Raw genomic sequence first — 23661 nt, 5'->3', positions numbered from 1 at the left:
TCACATATTCCAAAAGACGGATATCTCGCTATTATCAATCTAATTTATATATCAAGAGTTAAAAGATACTTGCCCAGATAAAGACAAATTATAGCACCTTGTTTAAAACCTTTGTCTAAAACGAACAATAAGTATCATTGTCTAAAATCTTCCTTCAGAATTTATTTTAAGTGCCACAATTCATGACGCTTCCCACTGAACATTCCTCTATTGTTCTTTAGATCCTCCAAGCACCAAATGTTTTCCATAGAATAGCCTGAGCTTTGAAATTAAAATGAGCATTCCAGAAATGCTTCGTTCCTTATAATAAATACCAGAGAAGCAAGAAATGTGAAAAGAACATTGTATAAGAACATTGTGCTTCCATCAAAAAAAAAATGCAATTGCAACTTGTTCAAGTTTAAGCTGTCTTCTTTTTAAATACCCCAACATACAATAGTTATTTAATATTGATTAAACTAAAGTCATGATGCTTTCAATGATTCATTTTATTTCAGAAAGTAAATATGGCTTGGTAAGCCTGGAGGGGAAAAAAAGAAAGCTAAAGCTTTTTTTTACCCCAAATCACCTACAGGGATCTAACTGACTCCCATAGGTGATTGTGACTCCTGAAAGTAGATAATTCTCACCAAGGGTTGGAGGGTGCATATGTTATTTGAAAAAGTCTCTCATCTCTTCAAGGAATACCAGCAAACAGTAAAATTAGCCCTGAAGTTATTTTGTAAAGTAATTCATATTTCTTTTTTCAATACAAAATCAGTTATATTTTTACAAATACAAAAATTTTAGTTGGAATTTACAGCAAAGATTATTCTAATATAGGCTCCAAGCCCACATCTTGCTAGCCTTTCTTTTATCACTGTGCACAACTGATCCCTTTCCCTCTTTATCAGACCTTAGGGGGTCCCTCCAATATGGATAATCTTTGACTTCAGGTGTGCATCTCTTAAAGAACTTGGGTTTATTCACTTTTCTTCAGTCTATAAATCTGTATTAGGCTTCATCACAGATACAGAATGAGCTCCCCACTGAAGTAGTCCTAAATTAGAGGCTTTGAGTAACATAAAAAGAAGAAATCCCCTACTTTATTCATTCTGCACATGTACGATTCCATAAAACCAGGTGTATTTTAAGGGTATGTAATATTTATATATTGAAATTTAGAGTAACAAAAAATAAAAGGGTTTTCTAATCTTTCCTAATTCAAGTGTGCTTCCCTAGTTGCTCCAAACATACCGAAAATTAAGTTGTCCAAAAGACCCTTCTTCAAGTCATTGATAATTTCAACTGTTCCTTATTTCCTACAAAAGCAACTTTCACTGTGTTCACAAAAGTACTGGGAAAGACTGAAATGTTAAGAACCCAGAAAATACATATCCTTCGATTAACATTCAGCACTCCCCCCAAACCAAATACAATTTTCTTTTATTTCCTTTTAAGCCAATAAACATTTATTGAGCACATATTATGTTCAAAACAATATCCTAGCCATTTAGAAAATAAAGATAAAGACGCTTCAGTATGGTGATAGGAAGGGTACACAACTAGCTGCAATATAAAAGGCAGAATAACTGCTTAAACTTATAAGTAAAAAGAAAGTGCTGAAGAGATGATAAACATTCACAAGGATTAAGTAGGGCTTCCAAAAAGAGCCATTAAAGACAGATGGTTTTCTGGCATGACAGATAGAGGGGAAGGCGAGCCAGGTGAAGGGGACCATGTACAAAGGGGAAGAGATGGAAATTATTTTTGTCTGAGAGTAGCAGACAGTCAAGTTTGGCAGACTACGGGGTAAAAACAGGAAATTGGTTCACAAATCAGTCTAGGAAGTAGGTGGTAGCTTAAATACAAAAAGTGCTGAAAGTCAAGGAAGAGTTAATATTCAATTTAATAGGCAATAGACACTTCACACAGCATACCCAAAGTGGAAACCTTCTTCCACCAACCTGCCTTTCTTCCATCTGTTTCTTACCTCAGGCACTGACACCTCTAGCCTAAGGCAGAAACCCAGAGGTCATCTGGGCTACTCCCTCTCTCTTATCCTCCTCTCCAGGTTCTTTATATTGTCTCTTTAAAAGCTTTGTTGCTGGGGGACCTTCAAGATGGTGAAAGAATAAGACGTGGAGATCACCTTCCTCCCCAAAAATACATCCACATGTGGAACAACTCCTACAGAACACCTACTGAACGCTGGCAGAAGACCTCAGACTTCCAAAAGGCAGGGAACAGATGCCCGCAGGCACCCTACATGCAGAGGCTGGGCCAAATCCAAAGCTGAACCCCAGAAGCTGTGCGAACAAAGAAGAGAAAGGGAAATTTCTACCACCAGCCTCAGAAGCAGCAGATTAAATCTCCACAATCAACTTGATGTAGCTTGCATGTCTGGAATACCTGAATAGACAAGGAATCATCCCAAAATTGAGGCGGTGGACCTTGGGAGCAACTGTAGACTTGGGGTTTGCTTTCTGCATCTACTTTGTTTTTGGTTTTATCTTTATCTACCTTTAGTATTTAGAGCTTATTATCATTGGTAGATTTGTTTATTGACTTAGTTGCCCTTTTCCTTTTTCTCTTTTTGTGAGTATCTATGGGTATGCTTCTTTCTGTGATTCTGTCTGTATAGCTTTGCTTTTACCATTTGTCCTGGGTTCTGTCCATTTTTTGTTTTTTTTGTTTTCATTATAGTTTTTAGTGCTTGTTATCATTGGTGGATTTGTTCATAGGTTTGGTTGCTCTCTTCTTTCTTTTATTACTCTTTAACTTTTTAATTTTTAATATTTTTTTATTTTAATAACTTTATTTAACATTATTATTTTTTTCTTTCTTTCTTTTTTTTCTCCCTTTTCTTCTGAGCCATGTGGTTGACAGGGTCTTGGTGCTCCAGCCTGCTGTCAGGCCTGAGCCTCTGAGGTGGGAAAGCCAAGTTCAGGACATTGGTCCAGCAGAGACCTCCTGGCCCCACGTAATATCAAACAGCAAAAGCTCTCCCAGAGATCTCCATCTCAACGCTAAGACCCAGCACCACTCAATGACCAGCAAGCTACAGTGCTGGACATCCTATGCAAAACAACTGACAAAAGAGGAACAGAACCCCACCCATTAGCAGAGAAGCTGCCTAAAATCATACTAAGGTCACAGACACTCCAAAACACAACACCAGATGCAGCACTGCCCAAAAGAAAGACAAGATCCAGCTTCATCCACCAGAACACAAGCACGAATCCCCTCCACCAGGAAGCATACACAAGCCACTGAACAAACCTTACCCACTGGGGGCAGACACCAAAAACAATGGGAACTACGAACATGCAGGCTGAGAAAAAGAGACCCCAAACACAGTAAGTTAAACAAAATGAGAAGACATAGAAATACACAGTAGAAGAAGGAGCAAGGTAAAAACCCACCAGACCAAAAAATTGAAGAGGAAATAGGCAGTCTACCTAAATAAGAATTCAGAGTAACAACAGTAAACAGGATACAAAATCTAGGTTAACAAATGGAGAAAATACAAGAAACGTTTAACAAGGACCCAAAAGAACTAAATAGCAAACAAACAATGATGAACAACACAATAAATAAAACTAAAAATTCTCTAGAAACAATCAATAGCAGAATAACTGTGGCAGAAGAATGGATAAGTGACCTGGAAGATAAAATAGTGGAAATAACTACTGCTGAGAAGAATAAAGAGAAAAGAATGAAAAGAATTGAGGACAGTCTCAGAGACCTCTGGAACAACATTAAACGCACCAACATTCGAATTACAGGGGTCCCAGAAGAAGAATAGAATAAAAAAAGGGAGACTAAGAAAATATTTGAAGAGATTATAGTTGAAAACTTGCCTAATATGGGAAAGGATATAGTCAATCAAGTCCAGGAAGCGCAGAGAGTCCCATACAGGATAAATCTAAGGAGAAACACGCTAAGACACATAATAATCAAACTATCAAAAATTAAATTAAAAAAATATATTAAAAGCAGCAAAGGAAAAACAACACACAAGGGAATCTCCATAAGGTTAACAGCTGATCTTTCAGCAGAAACTCTGCAAGCCAGAAGGGAGTGGCAGGACATATTTAAAGTGATGAAGGAGAAAAACCTACAACCAAGATTACTCTACCCAGCAAGGATCTCATTCAGATTTGATGGAGAAATTAAAACCCTTATAGACAAACAAAAGCTGAGAGAGTTCAGCACCACCAAACCAGCTTTACAACAAATGCTAAAGGAACTTCTTTAGGCAAGAAACACAAGAGAAGGAAAAGACCTACAATAACAAACCCAAAACAATTAAGAAAATGGTATTGGAAAATACATATTGATAATTACCTTAGATGTAAATGGATTAAATGCTCCCACCAAAAGACACAAATTGGCTGAATGGATACAAGACCCGTATATATAATGTCTACAAGAGACACACTTCAGACCTAGGGACACATACAGACTGAAAGTGAGGGGATGGAAAAAGATATTCCATGCAAATGGAAATCAAAAGAAAGCTGGAGTAGCAGTTCTCATATCAGAAAAAATAGACTTTAAAATAAAGACTATTACAAGAGACAAAAAATGGCACTACATAATGATCAAGGGGTCAATCCAAGAAGAAGATATAACAATTGTAAATATCTATGAACCCAACATAGGAGCACCTCAATACATAAGGCAAATGCTAACAGCCATAAAAGGGGAAATCGACAATAACAAAATCATAGTAGGGGACTTTAACACCCCACTTTCACCAATGGACAGATCATCCAAAATGAAAATAACTAAGGAAACACAGCTTTAAATGATACATTAAACAAGATGGACTTAATTGATATTAATAGGATATTCCATCCAAAAACAACAGAATACACTTTCTTCTCAAGTGCTCATGAAACATTCTCCAGGGTAGATCATACCTTGGGTCACAAATCAAGCCTGATTCTGCCTGCAGAATCAGTTAATAAATGAAAGATCTAATTTCACAGCTAACCTAGAAGTGGATATCTGTGGGATCAATCTGAATCTGTGGAGGAAAAGGTTGAAAAAAAAGTATTCACAGAAGTGAAGTGGATCAGAGGTGATCAGAGAACCCAGAACAACAGGGCAACAACATTGGAGTAAGTAAAAAAAAAAAAAAAAAAAAAGAGTCTGATAGAATAAGAGGCCTAGGAAGCAAGCTAAGAAGAGGTGAAGCATGTTCCACGACTGACATCTGCCCACAGCTAAGTTCAAAGCTATCACGTTCTGGTGGTGGGGGCATCCCTTGTATGTTCACCATACACACTCCCATGGGACTTGTGCTATTTTAATCAAATAGCTACCAGATTTTCTTATCTTTATTTTAATTTAAGAAGTGGCTTCCTTTTTCTCAACTATTTGTTTCTCAAGGAACACTATAGCTTAACAACTTTCCCATGGGAGCAGTTTTCTAGCAGTAAAGGAATGCAGAAATTGAATAATTCACTTTATTAGAATCAACTATACTGAATCACCTTAAACTGTAAAGCATTAGAGAGGCAGAATTAAGTTTATTTCTTCATCCTACTGTAAAAATAACATCTTTATACTTATTAAGCCTTGGACATTTAAGTAGTTAAAAGACATTTACTTTACTAACTTTCAAGATTACTTGTTAAGATTATAGTCAAAACTCCAATATTTGATTATAATCTACAAGAACACTATATGTGTGCAGACTTGTCTTTGAGATTTCCTTGGAAGCTTCAAGATTAATTCTGACATAAATTCTATTGATAGAAAAAGCAGCAAGGATGAAAAAAAGAAGCTTGGAGATAAAACCAAAGAAATATAAGTAAATGGCATCATGCTCATTCAAAATGACCTACAAAAATGACAGAAATCAACCACAAACAAATGAAACTTGAATTATTTTCTGAAAGAAGCAAAGGAAATTATATTCTAGGAGGCTAAGAAGCCAAAGCAGGTCCTCTCCCTGCTACCCGGAAGTCAATCAGATCTCTCTGTAGAAATGAACCCTTTGGGCATCAAGGCATCTATTTTTTTTTCCCCTTGGCTAAAAGAGAGGAGAAAGAAATTATGCTGAGAGGGCAGTATGGCAGAGAGGTTCTGCATAGGAGTCAGGGAGAAAAGAAGGACATGGCGCTGAGAGGAGTAAGGATTAACAGTTTCCATCCAGACACTTGGACAAGGAGAGGAAGGAGATTAGGGGAAAAGCCAAAAGGGGTTGTTCTCATAAGCAACTTTATGTGATTCTAGGTACATGATTCATTGGGACCCATATGACAGAGTGAAGCACAGTTAGGAAGAGAGGTATTCTCCCCTCTTATGAAGGAGCCCAGTTCTGCTACCTTGAGGATTCGAAGCTTTAGAGGCATTGGGACCTTGGCATGTACATTTCTAGTCTTAAAATGGGTATCATTGGCAGTTACCTTCCACACATCAATAAGATGCAACCAGCCAAAATGGAAAAACATGGTGGATAGATGCTTTGGGGGCATTGGTGAGTCAAACCTCAGAGACTCCAAAAATTGGAGATGAAGAGAAGAGCAGCAGAGAAGCTTTGAAGGAAAATCTCCATTCTAGCATAAGTAAGTGAGGGCAATTATAAGAACCCTGGCTTGCTGCTACTAACAGAACTTCTTTTGAACTTTCAGCCACTGAGGAGATTGGAGGCCAGGGAATCTGATGACATAAGGAAGACAGGCATCGGGCCTACCACGGCCCATGCTCAAGGGAACTGGAAACTGTGAGGCCCCACAGAGGCTAGAGTATTATTCTGAGACTAGTTTGTGGTTTAGAAATTGGAAAGGTCCAATTAAAACCATGGTAACTAGGTAATCTTACTCTCCCTCAACAGCAGGAGTTTGTGGATCTAAACTTGAAAAATGCTCCAATAGAACTTTCCTCCATGTCTCTATTTCTTTCTGTGTGTCTTTCAGCTTTGCACATGATATAACTGTTTAACGGTAGGTAACTGCATAACTCTCCCCAAAGTCAATTCCCCAAAGAGAGGATGGCAATTGGATCAATTCACCATCATCCCCCAGAGGCAGAGCTCTCATGACAGATTGCCTCACAGGCTTCTTGTCAACCTATAATTGTCAATAAGACAGTTGCCCATCCTGATAAAGTCAGCTGTGATCAGGGTGGAAAGGTGACTAGTCATTAGATGCAAAGTTAACAAACAAGGAACCCTTAAAAAGGAGACAATGGAAAGATAATAGTTTTTAGGGCTGTTCACAAATATTCCCATTCTCCTGGGCACAGGGCAAGATCACACATCTAGCATCCCCACTGACCACGTAACTTTCTCTGACAAAAGCAATGTGAGTGGAACTGACATATGTCATATCCAGGTGGACATTTTAGGAGCCCTTGCAAGATTCATAATGTTCCCTTTCCCTGTTGTAACCATAGTGGAAATAAATATTGAGATGGAATCTACATTAGCCTGGGTCCCTGAGTGCCTGTATTAAAGCAGAGATCCCCAGCCAACTCACATTAAAAATGTAGCTTGGGGCTTCCCTGGTGGCGCAGTGGTTGAGAGTCCGCCTGCCGATGCAGGGGACACGGGTTCGTGCCCCGGTCCGGGAAGATCCCATGTGCCGCAGAGCGGCTGGGCCCGTGAGCCATGGCTGCTGACCCTGTGCATCCGGAGCCTGTGCTCCACAACAGGAGAGGCCACGGCAGTAAGAGGCCCGCGTACCGCAAAAAAAAAAAAAAAAAAAAAAAAAAATGTAGCTTGACAATCCCACTATTGGGAATACACCCTGAGAAAACCATAATTCAAAAAGAGACAAGTACCACAATGTTCATTGCAGCACTATTTACAATAGCCGGGACATGGAAGCAGCCTAAGTGTCCATCGACAGATGAATGGATAAAGAAGATGTGGCACATATATACAATGGAATATTAGCCATAAAAAGAAATGAAACTGAATTATTTGTAGTGAGGTGGATGGACCTAGAGTCTGCCATACAGAGTGAAGTAAGTCAGAAAGAAAAAAACAAATACTGTATCCTAACATATATATGGAATCTAAAAAACAACAAAAATAATGGTTTTGACAAACCTAGGGGCAGGACAGGAATAAAGATGCAGACGTAGAGAATGGACTTGAGGACACGGGGAGGGGGAAGGGTAAGCTGGGACGAACTGAGAAAGTAGCATTGACATATATACACTACCAAATGTAAAATAGATAGCTAGTCGGAAGCAGCCACATCGCACAGGAAGATCAGCTCGGTGCTTTGTGACCACGCAGAGGGGTGGGATAGGGAAGGTGGGAGGAAGATGCAAGAGGGAGGGGATATGGGGATATATGTATACATATAGCTGATTTAATTTGTTATATAGCAGAAACTAACACACCATTGTAAAGCAATTATACTCCAATAAAGATGTTAAAAAATAAAATAAAGGGGAGGCATCCCTTAAGAAATGGGGGGAAAAAATGTAGCTCGAGCAGGAAACGAAGTTTTGTTAAGCCTCAGAGATTTGGGAGTTGTCTTATCACAGCATAGCCTAGCTTATGCTGACTGATAAAAAGTTGAGCAGATACCCTTCAGCTTGGCCCAATGAGTATTATAGAGTACATTAAAACCATTCCTAAGGGACTCCAAGAAATAGATGTGAAACACTATCGAAGTGGAAACCTTGAAAAGGCAAAGAGGTCCTATAAGAGTTAGAGGTGGGAGCCAGAGGAATAATGTTTATTACTATTGATCTAACTCTATATTCACCACTTGAAAACATGGGATATATTTACATCAGAAAATATATTTGAACCTTTGCCCCAAAAAAGATCTTCTATCTCATAGGAGATAACATTATAAGGAGTTTGTTATTGTTCTTATCTTAAAGTATTTTAAATTAATTCTTCTAGCTCACATTCAACATGAATCTGACACATAGCAAATTATATTTTGTGGTAAATAAGATTATAGACAGTTCCATTATGTAATGACTGTAGCATGATTTAGCAGTTTATATCTCCTTCAGAGAGTATACAACATAGAGATGTAAATTCTTTTCATTGCAATTCTGCATAAATAGACTTTCTGCAGTGCATTGCCAAACTTGGATCTTGAAAGTGATAAAGTACAGATGCCTACAGTTGCAATCATAAAAATGTAATTGCTGAGAAAAAAATTATTTCTGATCCATTGGAGGAATTTATTACAGAAGGATGCAACTGTGTAAGTTATCACACACAGAAAATGAAAGTGAATGACTGAAATATATCCCAGGCTGAACATCCCTGCAAAATGACCTAGTGATTTACCTGTCCCCAAGAGAAAAAAAAATAGATTAAAGATAAATCAAGTTTGGTGGGGAAGACTCTGGTAACTATAAAAAGAGCAGAATAAAGATTTATGAATAAATGAATTTAGAAGTCAGAGTGACATAATAGTATCTATGACCAATTACTCCAAAAATTAAAACATAATTTTGACTTTGAGTTATATACAGAGTTGGTAAGTAATTTCTGTGAAACCTTGAAAGCAAAGGAATATAACATGAAGATAAATAATGATGAAAGGTGAAAATTTTTTAATGGGGTTACTAAACTGATAATATTATCTCGTGGCATTATGAACTTAAAGATCATTAACTTCTTTTAGAATGTTTTCCACTATAATCAAAGACTATATGACATGCTTAAAATAAACCATGTAACTATTTCAAATTAAACACTCTCTGAAAAAAAGGAATATGATGAGATATTTAGTATGATGCTATTCTAGGAAAAAAACCTTTAATATAATTTAATGGAATTTTTTACTTGTATTAATAGGTAATACATGATCAAAGTGACAGATACAAGAAGGTTATGCATCAAATCCAAAAAGGTTAGTTATTTTAAATTAATAACTTTGAAATGTACTGTTTTTTTATAAGGAGAAACCCATTATAATGAAAATCAAGAGTATATGCAAATAATTTTGATGTACAAAAATTCTCCTTTATGAGATAGTTCCTGAACATAGTAAATATTCTATAAATTATTTACATTTTTAATTTCATTTTACTTGAGTATTACGAAGATCTAGAAACTTTTCTTCTGAGATATTGGTGAAGTAGTACACCAAACTTCCTCGAAGATAAAATTAGCACTTACACTTTCATGTAACTGAGAACTATCTGGCATACAATAACTACTAATTTCTCTTCCCCTGACTCATTTACTTGCAGATCATGAAAAGTCTGAATCCAGGCATCACATTAAAAGCCCTCTAAAATTAGCATAATCACACTTTTCAAAAGAGTTAAATTTCTTCTAATCAAGGTTATCTTCACCCTTCTGATAATTTTCACCCTTCTAATTTTCTAGGTGGATTCAATAAATGTTTATAGATTAAATAGTTTTTAAACATGCCAGAAAAATACACCTATATTGTGAACAGCATACTCTTTAATGTGAATTTACCGAGAACACTCTCTATTGACTGCTGTATCAAGGTACTTGAATAAAACAAAATATCTATTGATTTCATTTAGAATATAAAAAGTAGTTTCACCATAATGATACTTTCTCTGTTCCTAAGAAATATGTCAGCAGCCTTTGTGATTAACAAGTCTTAAGTCCAGCTCTAATGTTCCATAGTTATAGTACAAATAAGGGTAATGCAGTGGCATTAATGAACTTGCCTTTACCAGCCATCTCCAAAATGAAGGTCATTTCCCCACCCCACCCCCAGTAATTGCACTGGAACAAAATCTGAAATAAATTGTGAGAAATCGTTTAATACCTTCTCCAAACTCTTCCAAAAAATTGCAGAGGAAGGAAAACCCCAAACTCATTCTATGAGGCCACCATCACCCTGATATCAAAACCAGACAAAGATAGTACAATAAAAGAAAATTACAGACCAATATCACTGATGAATATAGGTGCAAAAATCCTCAACAAAATACTAGCAAACAGAATCCAACAACACATTAAAAGGATCATACACCATGATCAAGTGGGATTTATCCCAGGGATGCAAGGATTCTTCAATATATGCAAATCAATCAATGTGATACACCATATTAACAAATTGAAGAAGAAAAAACATATGATCATCTCAATAGATGCAGAAAAAGCTTTTGACAAAATTCAACACCCATTTATGATAAAAACTCTCCAGAAAGTGGGCATAGAGGAAACTTACTTCAACATAATAAAGGCCATATATGACAAACCCACAGCAAACATCATTCTCAATGGTGAAAAACTGAAAGCATTTCCTCTAAGATCAGGAACAAGGCAAGGATGTCCACTCTCACCACTATTATTCAACATAGTTTTGGAAGCCCTAGCCACGGCAATCAGAGAAGAAAAAGAAATAAAAGGAATATAAATTGGAAAAGAAGAAGTAAAACTGTCACTGTTTACAGATGACATGATACTATACATAGAGAATCCTAAAGATGTCACCAGAAAACTACTAGAGCTAATCAATGAATTTGGTAAAGTTGCAGGATACAAAATCAATGCACAGAAATCTCTTGCATTCCTATACACTGATGATGAAAAATCCAAAAGAGAAATTAAGGAAACACTGCCATTTACCATTGCAACAAAAAGAATAAAATACCTAGGAATAAACCTACCTAGGGAGACAAAAGACCTGCATGCAGAAAACTATAAGACACTGATGAAAGAAATTAAAGATGATACTAACAGATGGAGAGATATACCATGTTCTTGGATTGGAATCAATATTGTGAAAATGACTATACTACCCAAAGCAATCTACAGATTCAATGCAATCCCTATCAAATTACCAATGGCACTTTTTATGGAACTAGAACAAAAAAATCTTAAAATTTGTATGGAGACACAAAAGACCCCGAATAGCCAAAGCAGTCTGGAGAGAAAAAAACATCACTGGAGGGATCAGACTCCCTGTCTTCAGACTCCACTACAAAGCAACAGTAATCAAGAAAATATGGTACTGGCACAAAAACAGAAATATAGATCAATGGAACAGGATAGAAAGCCCAGAGATAAACCCACACACATATGGTCAACTAATCTATGACAAAGGAGACAAGGATATACAATGGAGAAAAGATAGTCTCTTCAATAAGTGGTGCTGGGAAAACTGGACAGGTACATGTAAAAGAATGAAATTAGAACACTCCCTAACACCATACACAAAAATAAACAAAGTGGATTAGAGACCTAAATGTAAGACTGGACACTATAAAACTCTCAGAGGAAAATGTAGGCAGAACACTCTGACATAAATCACAGCAAGATCTTTTTTGATCCACCTCCTAGAATAATAGAAATAAAAACAAAAATAAACAAATGGGACCTAATGAAACTTCAAAGCTTTTGCACAGCAAAGGAAACCATAAATAAGACGAAAAGAAAACCCTCAGAATGGGAGAAAATATTTGCAAATGAATCATCGGACAAAGGGTTAATCTCCAAAATATATAAACAGCTCATGCAGCTCAATATTAAAAAAACAAACAACCCAATCCAAAATTGGGCAGAAGACCTAAATAGACATTTCTCCAAAGAAGCCATACAGACTGCCAACAAACACGTGAAAGAATGCTCAACATCATTAATCATTAGAGAAATGCAAATCAAAACTACAATGAGCTATCATCTCACACCAGTCAGAATGGGCATCATCAGAAAATCTACAAACAACAAATGCTGGAGAGGGTGTGGAGAAAAGGGAACCCTCCTGCACTGTTGGTGAGAATGTAAATTGATAGAGCCACTATGGAGAATGGTATGGAGGTTCCTTAAAGAACTAAAAATAGAATTACCATATGATCCAGCAATCCCACTACTGGGCATATACCCTGAGAAAACCATAATTCAAAAAGAGTCATGTACCGCAATGTTCATTGCAGCACTATTTACAATAGCCAGGACATGGAAGCAACCTAAATGCCCGTCGACAGACGAATGGATAAAGAAGATGTGGTACATATATACAATGGAATATTACTCAGCCATAAAAAGGAACGAAATTGGGTCATTTGTAGAGACATGGATGCATCTAGAGACTGTCATACAGTCAGAAAGACAAAAACAAATATATTATATTATATCCGTATTATATATATATTATATATATCCATATATTAATGCATATATGTGGAACCTAGAAAATGGTACAGATGAACCGGTTTTCAGAGCAGAAATTGAGACACGGAAGTAGAGAAAAAACACATGGACACCAAGGGGGGATAGCGGCAAGGGGTGTGGGGTTGTGGTGTGATGAATTGGGAGATTGGGATTGACATGTATACACTGATGTGTATAAAATGGATGAGTAATGAGTAATAAGAAAAAAAATTTAATTAAAACAAACAAAAAAAAATCCTTCTCCAAAACACTTGGTAATATATATGAAAAAGCATAAGAATTCTCTTATCTTGGCCACTTATTTTTACATTTAGTAACTAATTCTAAGGAAACAATTTGAACGGATGACAAAAATTTTTGTACAAAGATGTTCAGAAGAGCATTATTTATAATGGTAAAAAACTGAAACAACCTAAATGTCCAAAAACGAGAAGCTACTTTAAAAAACTATGGTGCAGCCATATAAAGGATAATTTAACAGCAGTTTTGTTAAATCTCATTCTTACAAAGAATGAAGAAATTATTAAAATATCATTTTAAATAGAAGAATGAGATAAAAGCTATAATGAGATAAAAGCTATATATACAGTACCATCTCTACCTTGTACATATATATATGCTTTATATATTTAAGATATACCTACATTCTTTAATATAAAGTACTAAGAAGATAACAAAAATCACCCATAATTTTACTGTACTGGAAGTACATGAATCACAATATTAATGTTTACCTCTTACTGTTAAAATTGTATTTTTTTATTTTCTGGTTTTTCATTGGGTTTTTGTTTTGTTTTGTTTTGCTTTTCCTATTTTTTTAGTGAACTCTATTAGAAAAACAATGAACATGTTTGTTTCTTTTTAACATGAAACCATTCTGTGGGTGGCTAAGATAGGGACTTCAGTGGAGTCTCAGAATCATCTAATAGCAATTTCATACCAGATATTAGTGTCTTTTAGATGCCAAAGTTCATGACTAAGCTATCATCAGTGAGGCACTTGTTTTGAATTGTCTTTCCAGTAGGAGATATCGACTGTGCTAAGTAAAAAAGTGTACAAAGCCTATTCTCAGAGCTACTCCCCTCCCCACCATCCACCTCACAAAGAAGACAAGCAGATTTTTAAATTATCAGAGGTAAGGTCACTGTTGATTCTCACTTAAGAAACCCTTGAGTACTTCAAGGCCTTAGAAAAAGGGACAATCTGTCTTAGGACGTATGACGTAAGGTGGCCTAAAGGGGGGTTTCCTCGCAAATTTTGGGTTAAAATCAAGACATTTAAATCTATATTATAGTATAAGTTTCTCCAAGCTCTGCTTTAAGAAAAGCCAATGGATAAACTCTGGGCTTACATAATAAATAAGTCAGAGAATCATTATGCATATTATCAAGGAATTATTGACTTTATGAAAGACTTTATCACAGAATGCCTTAAATATCTGCTTTTCTCATACATTTTGGTATTTCAAAAATAATTTCCTATTTGACAAATGAGCCACCATGTGCTTTGGGGCAAGTTACTGAAATTCTCTAGGCTGTTTCCTCATCTACGTAACAAGGATGGTTTTAACCATGCTGCCTGCCTCACTCAGTTTTCATGACTATCAAACAAGATAATTTACATAAAGTTACTTTGAAAATTTCATACGCATATTATTACTTCTGTTGCTTTTAAAAGAGAATCTGGGGAGGAACTTTCAGAATTTTATCATTACTATTACTAAATACATACTTTTGTACACTTTAAAAACATTTTGAAGGACAATTTTAGATAACATATTCATTCTACAAAAATCAAATCTTAGTTCATTATCTATTTTTCCTATGTTTTTTAGTTCTTTTTCAGTTACTAAATGTTGTAATTTCCATGGTATTAATACCTGGATTATGAGAGGCTCCAGCAGCTTCTCTACGGTGAATGTCTGGACCTGCAGATCCTGAGGATTGACATTCAGTGTGATTGGTGTTTCAGCTGACATGACTGCCTGGGCACAAAAACAAAAAGACACTTATTAATAAAGAAAAATACTTTCTAAAGGAAAGCACTAATGAAAATCATAGTGTACATGAGATTAGTATTCAAGCACCTCCTCCTGCTATCAGTTGTAGCCCTCAGAGGACCAGGGTGCCAAGTCCACCTACAGAGAAACAAGATATTCCCCAACTGTTCTCTTAGGTCATGCTTCTGGGCTTAGGTCCTCTGACAAATTAATCTACGCTAGTATGTTCATGACTGAAATAATAACCAGCCAAGGTGACTTTGCATTTGATCAGGAGTCTTAAGTGAAAAAGAATGGCTGAGTTGGTGAGACATATCTTACAGCAAGCAAGTGCTTTGACTTCCATGAACTCATAGCACTGAGAGAGCCAGAGCCCATATTTTGCCTATTGTTAATGACAACTCAGATGAGGAATCAGGTAGGAATTTGGAAGACAGGTGCTACGTCTCTACAGGTGCTACGTCTCTATTTGTCTGGGGGAATTGTTTGAGGGTTTTGATTTGGAGAAGAAAGTTCGAGGCAATTTACTTTCCTGTACAGAAAAAAAACTAATATAAATTGGCATCGTTATTATAAAATGACAAATCTGAGAAGGCATTGATATTTGAGCAAGACAAAATAAGAAAAACATTGCAAGCCATTCTTTAAGACATGAACATTAATCTTAAAAGTCGATGCAGTGAGATTTTTGCATAAGAATACATATATATATCAAACGACCATATGTGGAATTTCACAACATATCCAAAGTAACACATCCGCCGTGAAGACTATTACCCAAATCACTAAGCCCACAGATTTGTATTAACTTGTTCACAGTCAATAATCACCCAGCAAGTATTTACTGAAGGTTCACGGAGATAAACAGTAAGAAACACATCTATCCTATATATAACTTAGCCTATTAAAAATAAACTTAGAGTCTACAGGAATGTGTGTTACTATCAATGCACAAATCTTTCCATTTAACTGTTACCTATTTTCTTTCAAAGTTTCCTATACTTGCAGGCTAAGAGAACATAAGAATCTGCCCCTAGAAAATATCTTGATATTCCCTACAATACTCATTGAAACTAAAACAAAAAAGAATTAGAATGTATTACTTTTACTTTAGTTTCTCTATTTATTATTTTAGATATAAGGGCAGATAATTGTTTTGTTTTTAGTTGACTGGTTGATTCTATGAATGGACTATGGATGGATAGATGAATGAGTGAAAGAATGAATGAATGAATGAGGACACATTTTCATGGTGTCTCTTTAATCCAGAATCAGTCCTTTTAAGACTCCTCTCACTCTCAGTGATTCTAGGAAAGAAGATTGTTCTTTTTCCTATACCTATGCCTCCAACCTCAAAGGGAAATCAGAATCTCAGGGTAGGGCCCATGTTCCCTCCCAACTTCTTCCCCTGAGAATCTACCCCCATTCTTCTCTGACACTTTCTCAACTCCCACTGGTCTAGTTCCATAAAATCAGCATATCTTTGCTCTTCAACCTCTCCCACTCACTGGACCCTTCCCCTGGATCCATAAATGTGTTACTGTGTATAACCAAAGATAATAATGATGTCTTTGTGTACATGTAACTAAAAAGATCAGTGCTTCACCAAGGCCTTTCCACACCATATATCTGATACATGTGCTGAGAGAGATGCACAAACAGAGCCACCCTATAACAAAAAATCTTCCTTATTGGCTCTTATCTTAATGTAATCTAATTCTTAGATTAGTAATAACAATTTTTTTAAATAGAGGCAAATACTATAGAACCTAGAAGTCTTACTGCTCTCCAAATATTGGGCTGGCCAAAAGGTCTGTTCGGTTTTTTCCATAAGATGGCTCTAGTAGCACTTAGTTGTCTTTAACTTCATTCAAAACAATTTTGTTAGATTGTATGTGACAGCTGTCGTATCAGCGTGCATTTTAAAAAGGACATCAAAATTGGTGTATTTTTGTGTAGCCATTTTAATATTGAAGATGGAAGAAAAAAGGCAACATTTTCAGCATGTTATGCTTTATTATTTCAAGAAAAGTAAAAAAACAACCGAAATGCAAAAAAAAGATTTGTGCGGTGTATGGAGAAGGTGCTGTGAATGATCAAACATGTCAAAAGTGGTTTGTGAGGTTTCGTGCTGCAGATTTCTTGCTGTACGATGCTCCATGGCCGGGCAGACCAGTTGAAGTTGACAGCGATAAAATAGAGACATTAACTGAGAACAATCAATGTTATACCACGTGGGAGACAGCCGACATACTCAAAATATCCAAATCAAGCGCTGAAAATCATTTGCACCAGCTTGGTTATGTTCATTGCTTTGATGTTTGGGTTCCACATAAGTTAAGCGAAAAAAACCTTCTTGACCATTTTTCCTCATGCAATTCTCTACTTAAACGTAATGAAAATGTTCCATTTTTGAAACAAACTGTGACCAGTAATGAAAAACTGGATACTGTACAATAGTGTGGAATGGAAGAGATCGTGGAGCAAGCGAAATGAACCACCACCAACCACACCAAAGGCCGGTCTTCATCCAAAGAAGGTGATGTTGTGTATATGGTGGGATTGGAAGGTAGTCTTCTATTATGAGCTCCTTCTGGAAAACCAAACAATTAATTTCTATTGGTCTACTTGCTCCCAAGTAGACCAATAGAAAACAGCACATGACGAAAAGCGTCCAGAATTAGTCAACAGAAAGCTCATAATCTTCCATCAGGATAACACAAGACTGCATGCTTCTTTGACGACAAGGCAAAAACTGTTACAGCTTGGCTGGGAAGTTCTGATTCATCTGCCGTATTCACCAGACATTGCACCTTCAGATTTCCATTTATTTCGGTCTTTACAAAATTCTCTTAATGGAAAAAAATTTCAATTCCCTGGAAGACTATAAAAGGCACCTGGAACAGTTCTTTGCTCAAAAAGATTAAAAGTTTTGGGAAGACGGAATTATGAAGTTGCCTAAAAAATGGCAGAAGGTAGTAGAACAAAAGGGTGAATACGTTGTTCAATAAAGTTCTTGGTGAAAATGAAAAACGTGTTTTTATTTTTACTTAAAAACCAAAGGCACTTTTTGGCCAACCCAATATATGCCACATGGCTACACTCCATGATTCTCTTACTGCAAAAATGGATATGTGAAGTATTCTTGAGAATAACAGGAATCTGCCAAAGACTGTTCCCAGTGACTTACCATAGAAATTTGTACATAGTCAAAATAGTGAATTTCAAATATGCTTATAATCAAATATACTCATAATATTTATAATTCTTTCATGTGTTTTCAGCAAAGTTTGATATTAAAAACAAAGATAATTATGCTGAAAGTTTCAAAGGAAATAATTATGACAAATCTAATAATTTAAAGCATTTAAATACAACTATATACTCCAAAATTGACTATACTATTAAAAACACTAATACATACTAATCACTTTGTGTATAGTATCGAAACATTTTCTAGTCAACTCAGGAAATTGATTTGGAGATCAAGGTAACAATAGGCAGAAAACTGTAGAATTTTGCAAATGAAGTCAAAGCAAGGTCAAAGTCCGACAAATTGTTAGACCTCTTGTAGCAATAACACAATGTGAATCCAAAACAAAAATTCTACTAGGGTGTGGATATTATACCCCAAGGCGTTTGCATTTTATAATCCACAAAATTTTAAGAGTTAGAAAGTACCTCCCAAACAATTCAAGGACACCTCCTACAGCGTCCTTCATTTCAACAATGTACTGGGCTTGGATGAATAGAAATGAGATGCTCACTATACCATTAGATGCCAGTGATTACTTTTATAAAGTTCTTCCTTATGCTGAGTTGAATTCTGCCACTTTTCAACTTCTATCCAATAGAGACAGTTTCATAAAGTAGGAAAGGTACAGGTTTGGAGACAGGCAGACTAGATTAAAATCCCAGTTTTCAGAATCAAAGGGAGGAAAACAAATCTCTTGACAGCAGTAATAGAGGGCTCTAGGGATAGTCCTTAAGGCAGAACAAAGTACCCATGTGGATCCTTCCCGTCTCCCCAAGTTGTCTTTGTCCATAATGCCTGAATTTTCTTTACTCTACTTTATTCCTTGCTTTAAATCGAGCTTATAGCAATTTTAAATTCATTTACTTAACAAGCATTTCATTTTTAAATGCAGTTAACTCTGAGAGGTCATGGGGGACACACATTCAATCATGCTTTGGAAGAGTACATGAGACCAAGGTGATGTGTCCTCCCAGAGCCCATATGTACCCTTTCTGACACACTCAGGATATCCAGTACCCCCAACTCTCTGCTCAATCAGCCCAAGCCTACTTCCAGTACCTATGCCAGCCTCTTCCTGCAATCCATCCTTCCAAGAGTGAATTACAACATGCCCATTCCTTATACCTGAGAGGTAGCCAAGAGGCAGCTGTTTGCTGATGAGTATGTATGGAGCTTGGACATGCAAGCTGGGCTGTCCACTTGCATGTACCCAAGGCCTCTCAAGTGCAAGACAGAGCCACAAGTAGAAAGAAAAGGAAGCTGACCATCAAGGTCAGGGGTGAGCTCCCCATCCACCACCTCATTCTAACAAGAAATTTCAAAGAGTACAAGAATTCTAAATACAGATCTATCCTTCCAGGTCATTTTGAAGGTATATTTCTCAAGGTAGAAAGATAGGAGGATAGAACCTACTTTAGTAGCTTGTTAGCTTGACTTGTAGCTTTTACATATGTAAGTATGGTATGCAGGCCTCCATTTTATACTTTCAATCTGCTCACTACAAATGCTAAGGATCAGCCTGCCCAAACTTTCTAGAACTCCATATCACCAAGTTCTTTCTTTTTGGTCAGATTTGCTCTTTCATTGTTTCCTCAATCTTCTAAGACATGCAGTTGACACAGAGGTAGGGTAAAAAGTCATCAGTTCTTCCACTTTTAGGAGAAGACTTCCAAGCTTCTATAACAAAATTACTTCTCTTTTCCCCTCTTTTTTCCCCTCATTCAAATGCTCTCTGTTATTATTTTTTCCTTAAGTTTATAGGTTTCCATGCAAGAGTATATGTATATTTCTTTACTGTTTTTATTAAAATTATTTTTGTGATCATTCAACATTACATTCATGAGAAAATAAATAAGTATATAAACAATTTAAATACTCAAAAACACAACAAAATGCATATTGATGACCTGGGTGGTGGCGGCAGAAGTATACAGAAGTGGTCAGATTGTAGCTATATTGTGAGCCAATAGGAATTCCTGACATATTGAACACAGGATAAAAAGAACACAAGATATCTTTAAGTTTTTTGTCTGAAGCAACCGGAAGGATGGAGTTGCCAGTAACTGAGGTAGAGATTGCTGCAGAGAAGGAACAGGAAGATGAAGAGCCCAGTTTGGGACATGATAAATTTGAGATGCATGTTAGACATCCAAGTGAAGATGTTAAGTAGGCAGTTGGATATATGAGAGCAGAGTTTGGGAGAGAAGTCTGGGATGAAAATACAAATTTCAGAGTTGTCAACATAAAGGTGGATGGAATGAGACAACCAAGGAGGAAGCAGACAGGAAGAGACAGGTCAGAGTCAAAGGACTATTGTGAGTGAGCGGAAATATAGGCAGTGGTACTCAGAGGTTTATAGAATTAAGATTAGCCTTTGAGGGACTTCCCTGGTGGTCCAGTGGCTAAGACTCTGCACTCCCAATGCAGCAACCCCTGGTCAGGGAACTAGATCCTACATGCCACAATAAGAGTTCTCATGACACAATAAGAGTTCACATGCCACAACTAAAGATCCCATGTGCCGCAACTAAAGATCCCGTGTGCCGCAACTAAGACCCAGCATAGCCTAATTAATTAATTAATTTAAAATTTGCCTTTGATTGAACTAGTAAAATATGGCTCTTCTGGCAGACCAATTAGAAAAAGGGTAAACATAGCCCAGTAGGTATTAGCAGGAAGGCCCCCAGTTTGTCCAGCAGAGGGAGGGCTAGATTTCAGCTCCACTCAGCCCCTCAGCAGGGCAATATGCCAGTGTGAGACAAACTGCTGCTCCCCTACTCCCATTGTCTGCTTTATAAAGATTCCTAAATTCTCCTACATTTCATCACCATTGGATCTCAGTAATTAAGAGCACTGGCTTTGAAGTTGGACTGCCTGGGTGAGAATCTAGGCTCTGTTCCTTGCTCACTGGTGACTTTAGACAAGCTAGTAAACCTCCCTAAATAAACATCAATTTTATCATCTGTAAAATGAGAATAATAAGAGTACCCTCTTCAAAAGGATCTTGAAGATTAAAATTTTAAATCCATATAAAAGTCATAACTTGACCCATGCTTCAGACACCTACTAAGGTCTGAACAAATATTAGTTGATATTATTACCCCCTTTTCAACAGGAAAGCAGAACCTACTTGTCTACATTTAGGTTAAAAATATTGCTTTCATCTATAGAACTTGTAATTATTATTCAAGAATGCAAGAATGCTTTCACTCTTAGTTCCCATAACTAAAGGGCTTAAAACAAAGCTTCCCTCTGGTGACTCATTTCATTGGATCTCTTGACTTTAAAATCTAAGGCATATTTCCTACATGTGCATTAATTAGAAATGCAACATGCCTAAATACTCTTTAAAAACAAATTCCTAATGCATAACGGCCTCATAAAGGATCTTGAGCCCTTTGAAAGCAATTCCAGAGTGATACATAAAAGGTATGCACTAAAGTTAGGGCTACAATTGTTAAATGCACTACATGTCCAGATCCCCAAGACTCTGAACTTTTTATTTCCTTAACTTCCAAGAATTCTGGGTTTCAACACGATAAAAAAAGTTACACTTCACAATAAAAAGTAAATATCTTTAGCATGTGAGATTCAAACTTTCAAAAACTTCTTGGAAGCATCTGAAGTTCTTTTTAACAACTTATGGATAGTCATCTTACTGGTGTTTTTTGAAAAATAATCAAATTGAGCTCCCCCCCCAAAATTATGAGTTTTATAGATTCTTTATGAGAAGACTCAAATTAAATTAAAACGTTTGCTTCCTCTGTTCATAGTAACCAAAATAAAACTTGTTTCCCCACACACAACCTAAATGACAGCTGCAAAAAAACGTCAGAAAACAAACAAAAAATCCAAAAGACTGACTTAACTAATATGAAATAAAACAAAGGAAAACATCAGATTCTACTTATATTTAGGTCTTATATCCTTCTTGTAGTGAATGGCTGGTCAAGTCTAACGGCCCTCCAAAATAAAGCAAAAGGTTGTAATTCAATTTCTGATTTAACTGAAAAGTAACATTGTATATAAGAATTTTATAAGATGACCTTATTACCCCTCTTCTGATAACACACCTTTTATGTTATTTTATGAAATGCCAGTTCACACTAAAAGCTCACCCTGCCTTTCACAATGGCACACATTTTCAAAATTGCAGGTATGAAGAAAGGACAAAAATGCCCCATGGTTATTCTGTGTAGCAATGCCTTTCAATTTAAGGACATTTTGTACCATATAAAATTATACCAGAACTGAGATCCTATCTCATATAAGCCCAGCATAAATGTTACCTACCTGTTATTTAAAAAGCCAAAGAACTAAATTAGTCCAATTGAACTCTAAGAAGATAATCTAGTGTGTGAAAGCTCAGAGAAGCTTTCATTGAATCACCCACAACAAGAATAACCTTCAGCTATAAGCATCAAGTTTAAGCAACCAGGGCAGAAGTAACATGCCCTTCATATACACCTTGAAAGTGACAGTAGCTTTTGTTGCTGCAAGTTCAGTGGGCCTATGGGTCAGTTCCACTCCATAATATTATAAGACAGCTCAAATATATGTGAATTCTCCTAAGGTCTGGTATTTTTAAAAAGCAGAGAACAAAACAGAAAATAGTGAAAGAAGTAGAATTCTTGTCAACCTCAATGTGAAGCAAAAAAATTCCCATTTCTTCTTTGTTCTCTGATTACTTAGAAATAAATAAGAGCCTGCTTATCATAATAGCGAAAATAAAACCAAAGTCTCTGAAAACACTACATTCATTTTTCTACAAATCTATTAATATACTGGGGGAAACCAATAGTATATAACTGTTTTGAGAACTTCAGCTGCTTCTCTGACTCCTGGTTTTCCATTCTTCCATATTCTCTGAAGAGAGGTTTTAAATCTGCCAGAATCTTCAATCTAACCATCCAAGTTCACTATTTTACCACTAGTTTTTAAAATTTTCTCCAGGAACTCTAGCTATATACCTATTAACCCTATTTAACCATTTCTCATCCCACATGCTAAGTATTCTTTCTATAATAAACAAAAGACTTTCTCCTCTGGCTTCAAAATACCACTTTCTACCCTTCTGCCATTCTTTCCCAGTATCTTTTACTAGCTCCTCCTTATCTACTAACGCCTGTTAACTAGGGGTCTAAACCCCAGGATCCATCCCTTACATGCTAGTCTCTGCTCCACACTATATAGTTCTTTCAGAACAATCTCATCCTAGAGTTTCAGTTCAACTTACAGCCTCTGATTCAACAGTCCAGACCTCTCACCTGAGCTTCAGAGTCCCCAGATCCACTTCCCACTGGGCCATCTCACAGGCACCTCAAAACT

The 23661-nt window shown here is 36.5% G+C and overlaps 1 protein-coding gene across 1 annotated transcript in view; it reads right to left on the bottom strand.

Moving 5' to 3' along the window:
- The window catches only part of CTNNA3 (catenin alpha 3), a 1581444-nt gene that overhangs the window by 1540439 nt on the left and 17344 nt on the right, over positions 1 to 23661 (bottom strand). The window contains exon 2 of the mRNA XM_065894569.1: positions 14958 to 15062. Coding sequence (XP_065750641.1) covers positions 14958 to 15056 — 99 coding nt within the window. The 5' untranslated portion in view covers positions 15057 to 15062. The remainder of the gene's footprint in view (positions 1 to 14957; positions 15063 to 23661) is intronic.

Source organism: Phocoena phocoena, chromosome 16, assembly GCF_963924675.1.
Source record: "Phocoena phocoena chromosome 16, mPhoPho1.1, whole genome shotgun sequence".
NCBI lineage: Eukaryota > Metazoa > Chordata > Mammalia > Artiodactyla > Phocoenidae > Phocoena > Phocoena phocoena.
Note: the sequence above shows the minus strand (reverse complement) of the source record. Positions and strands in the feature narration are given on the sequence as shown.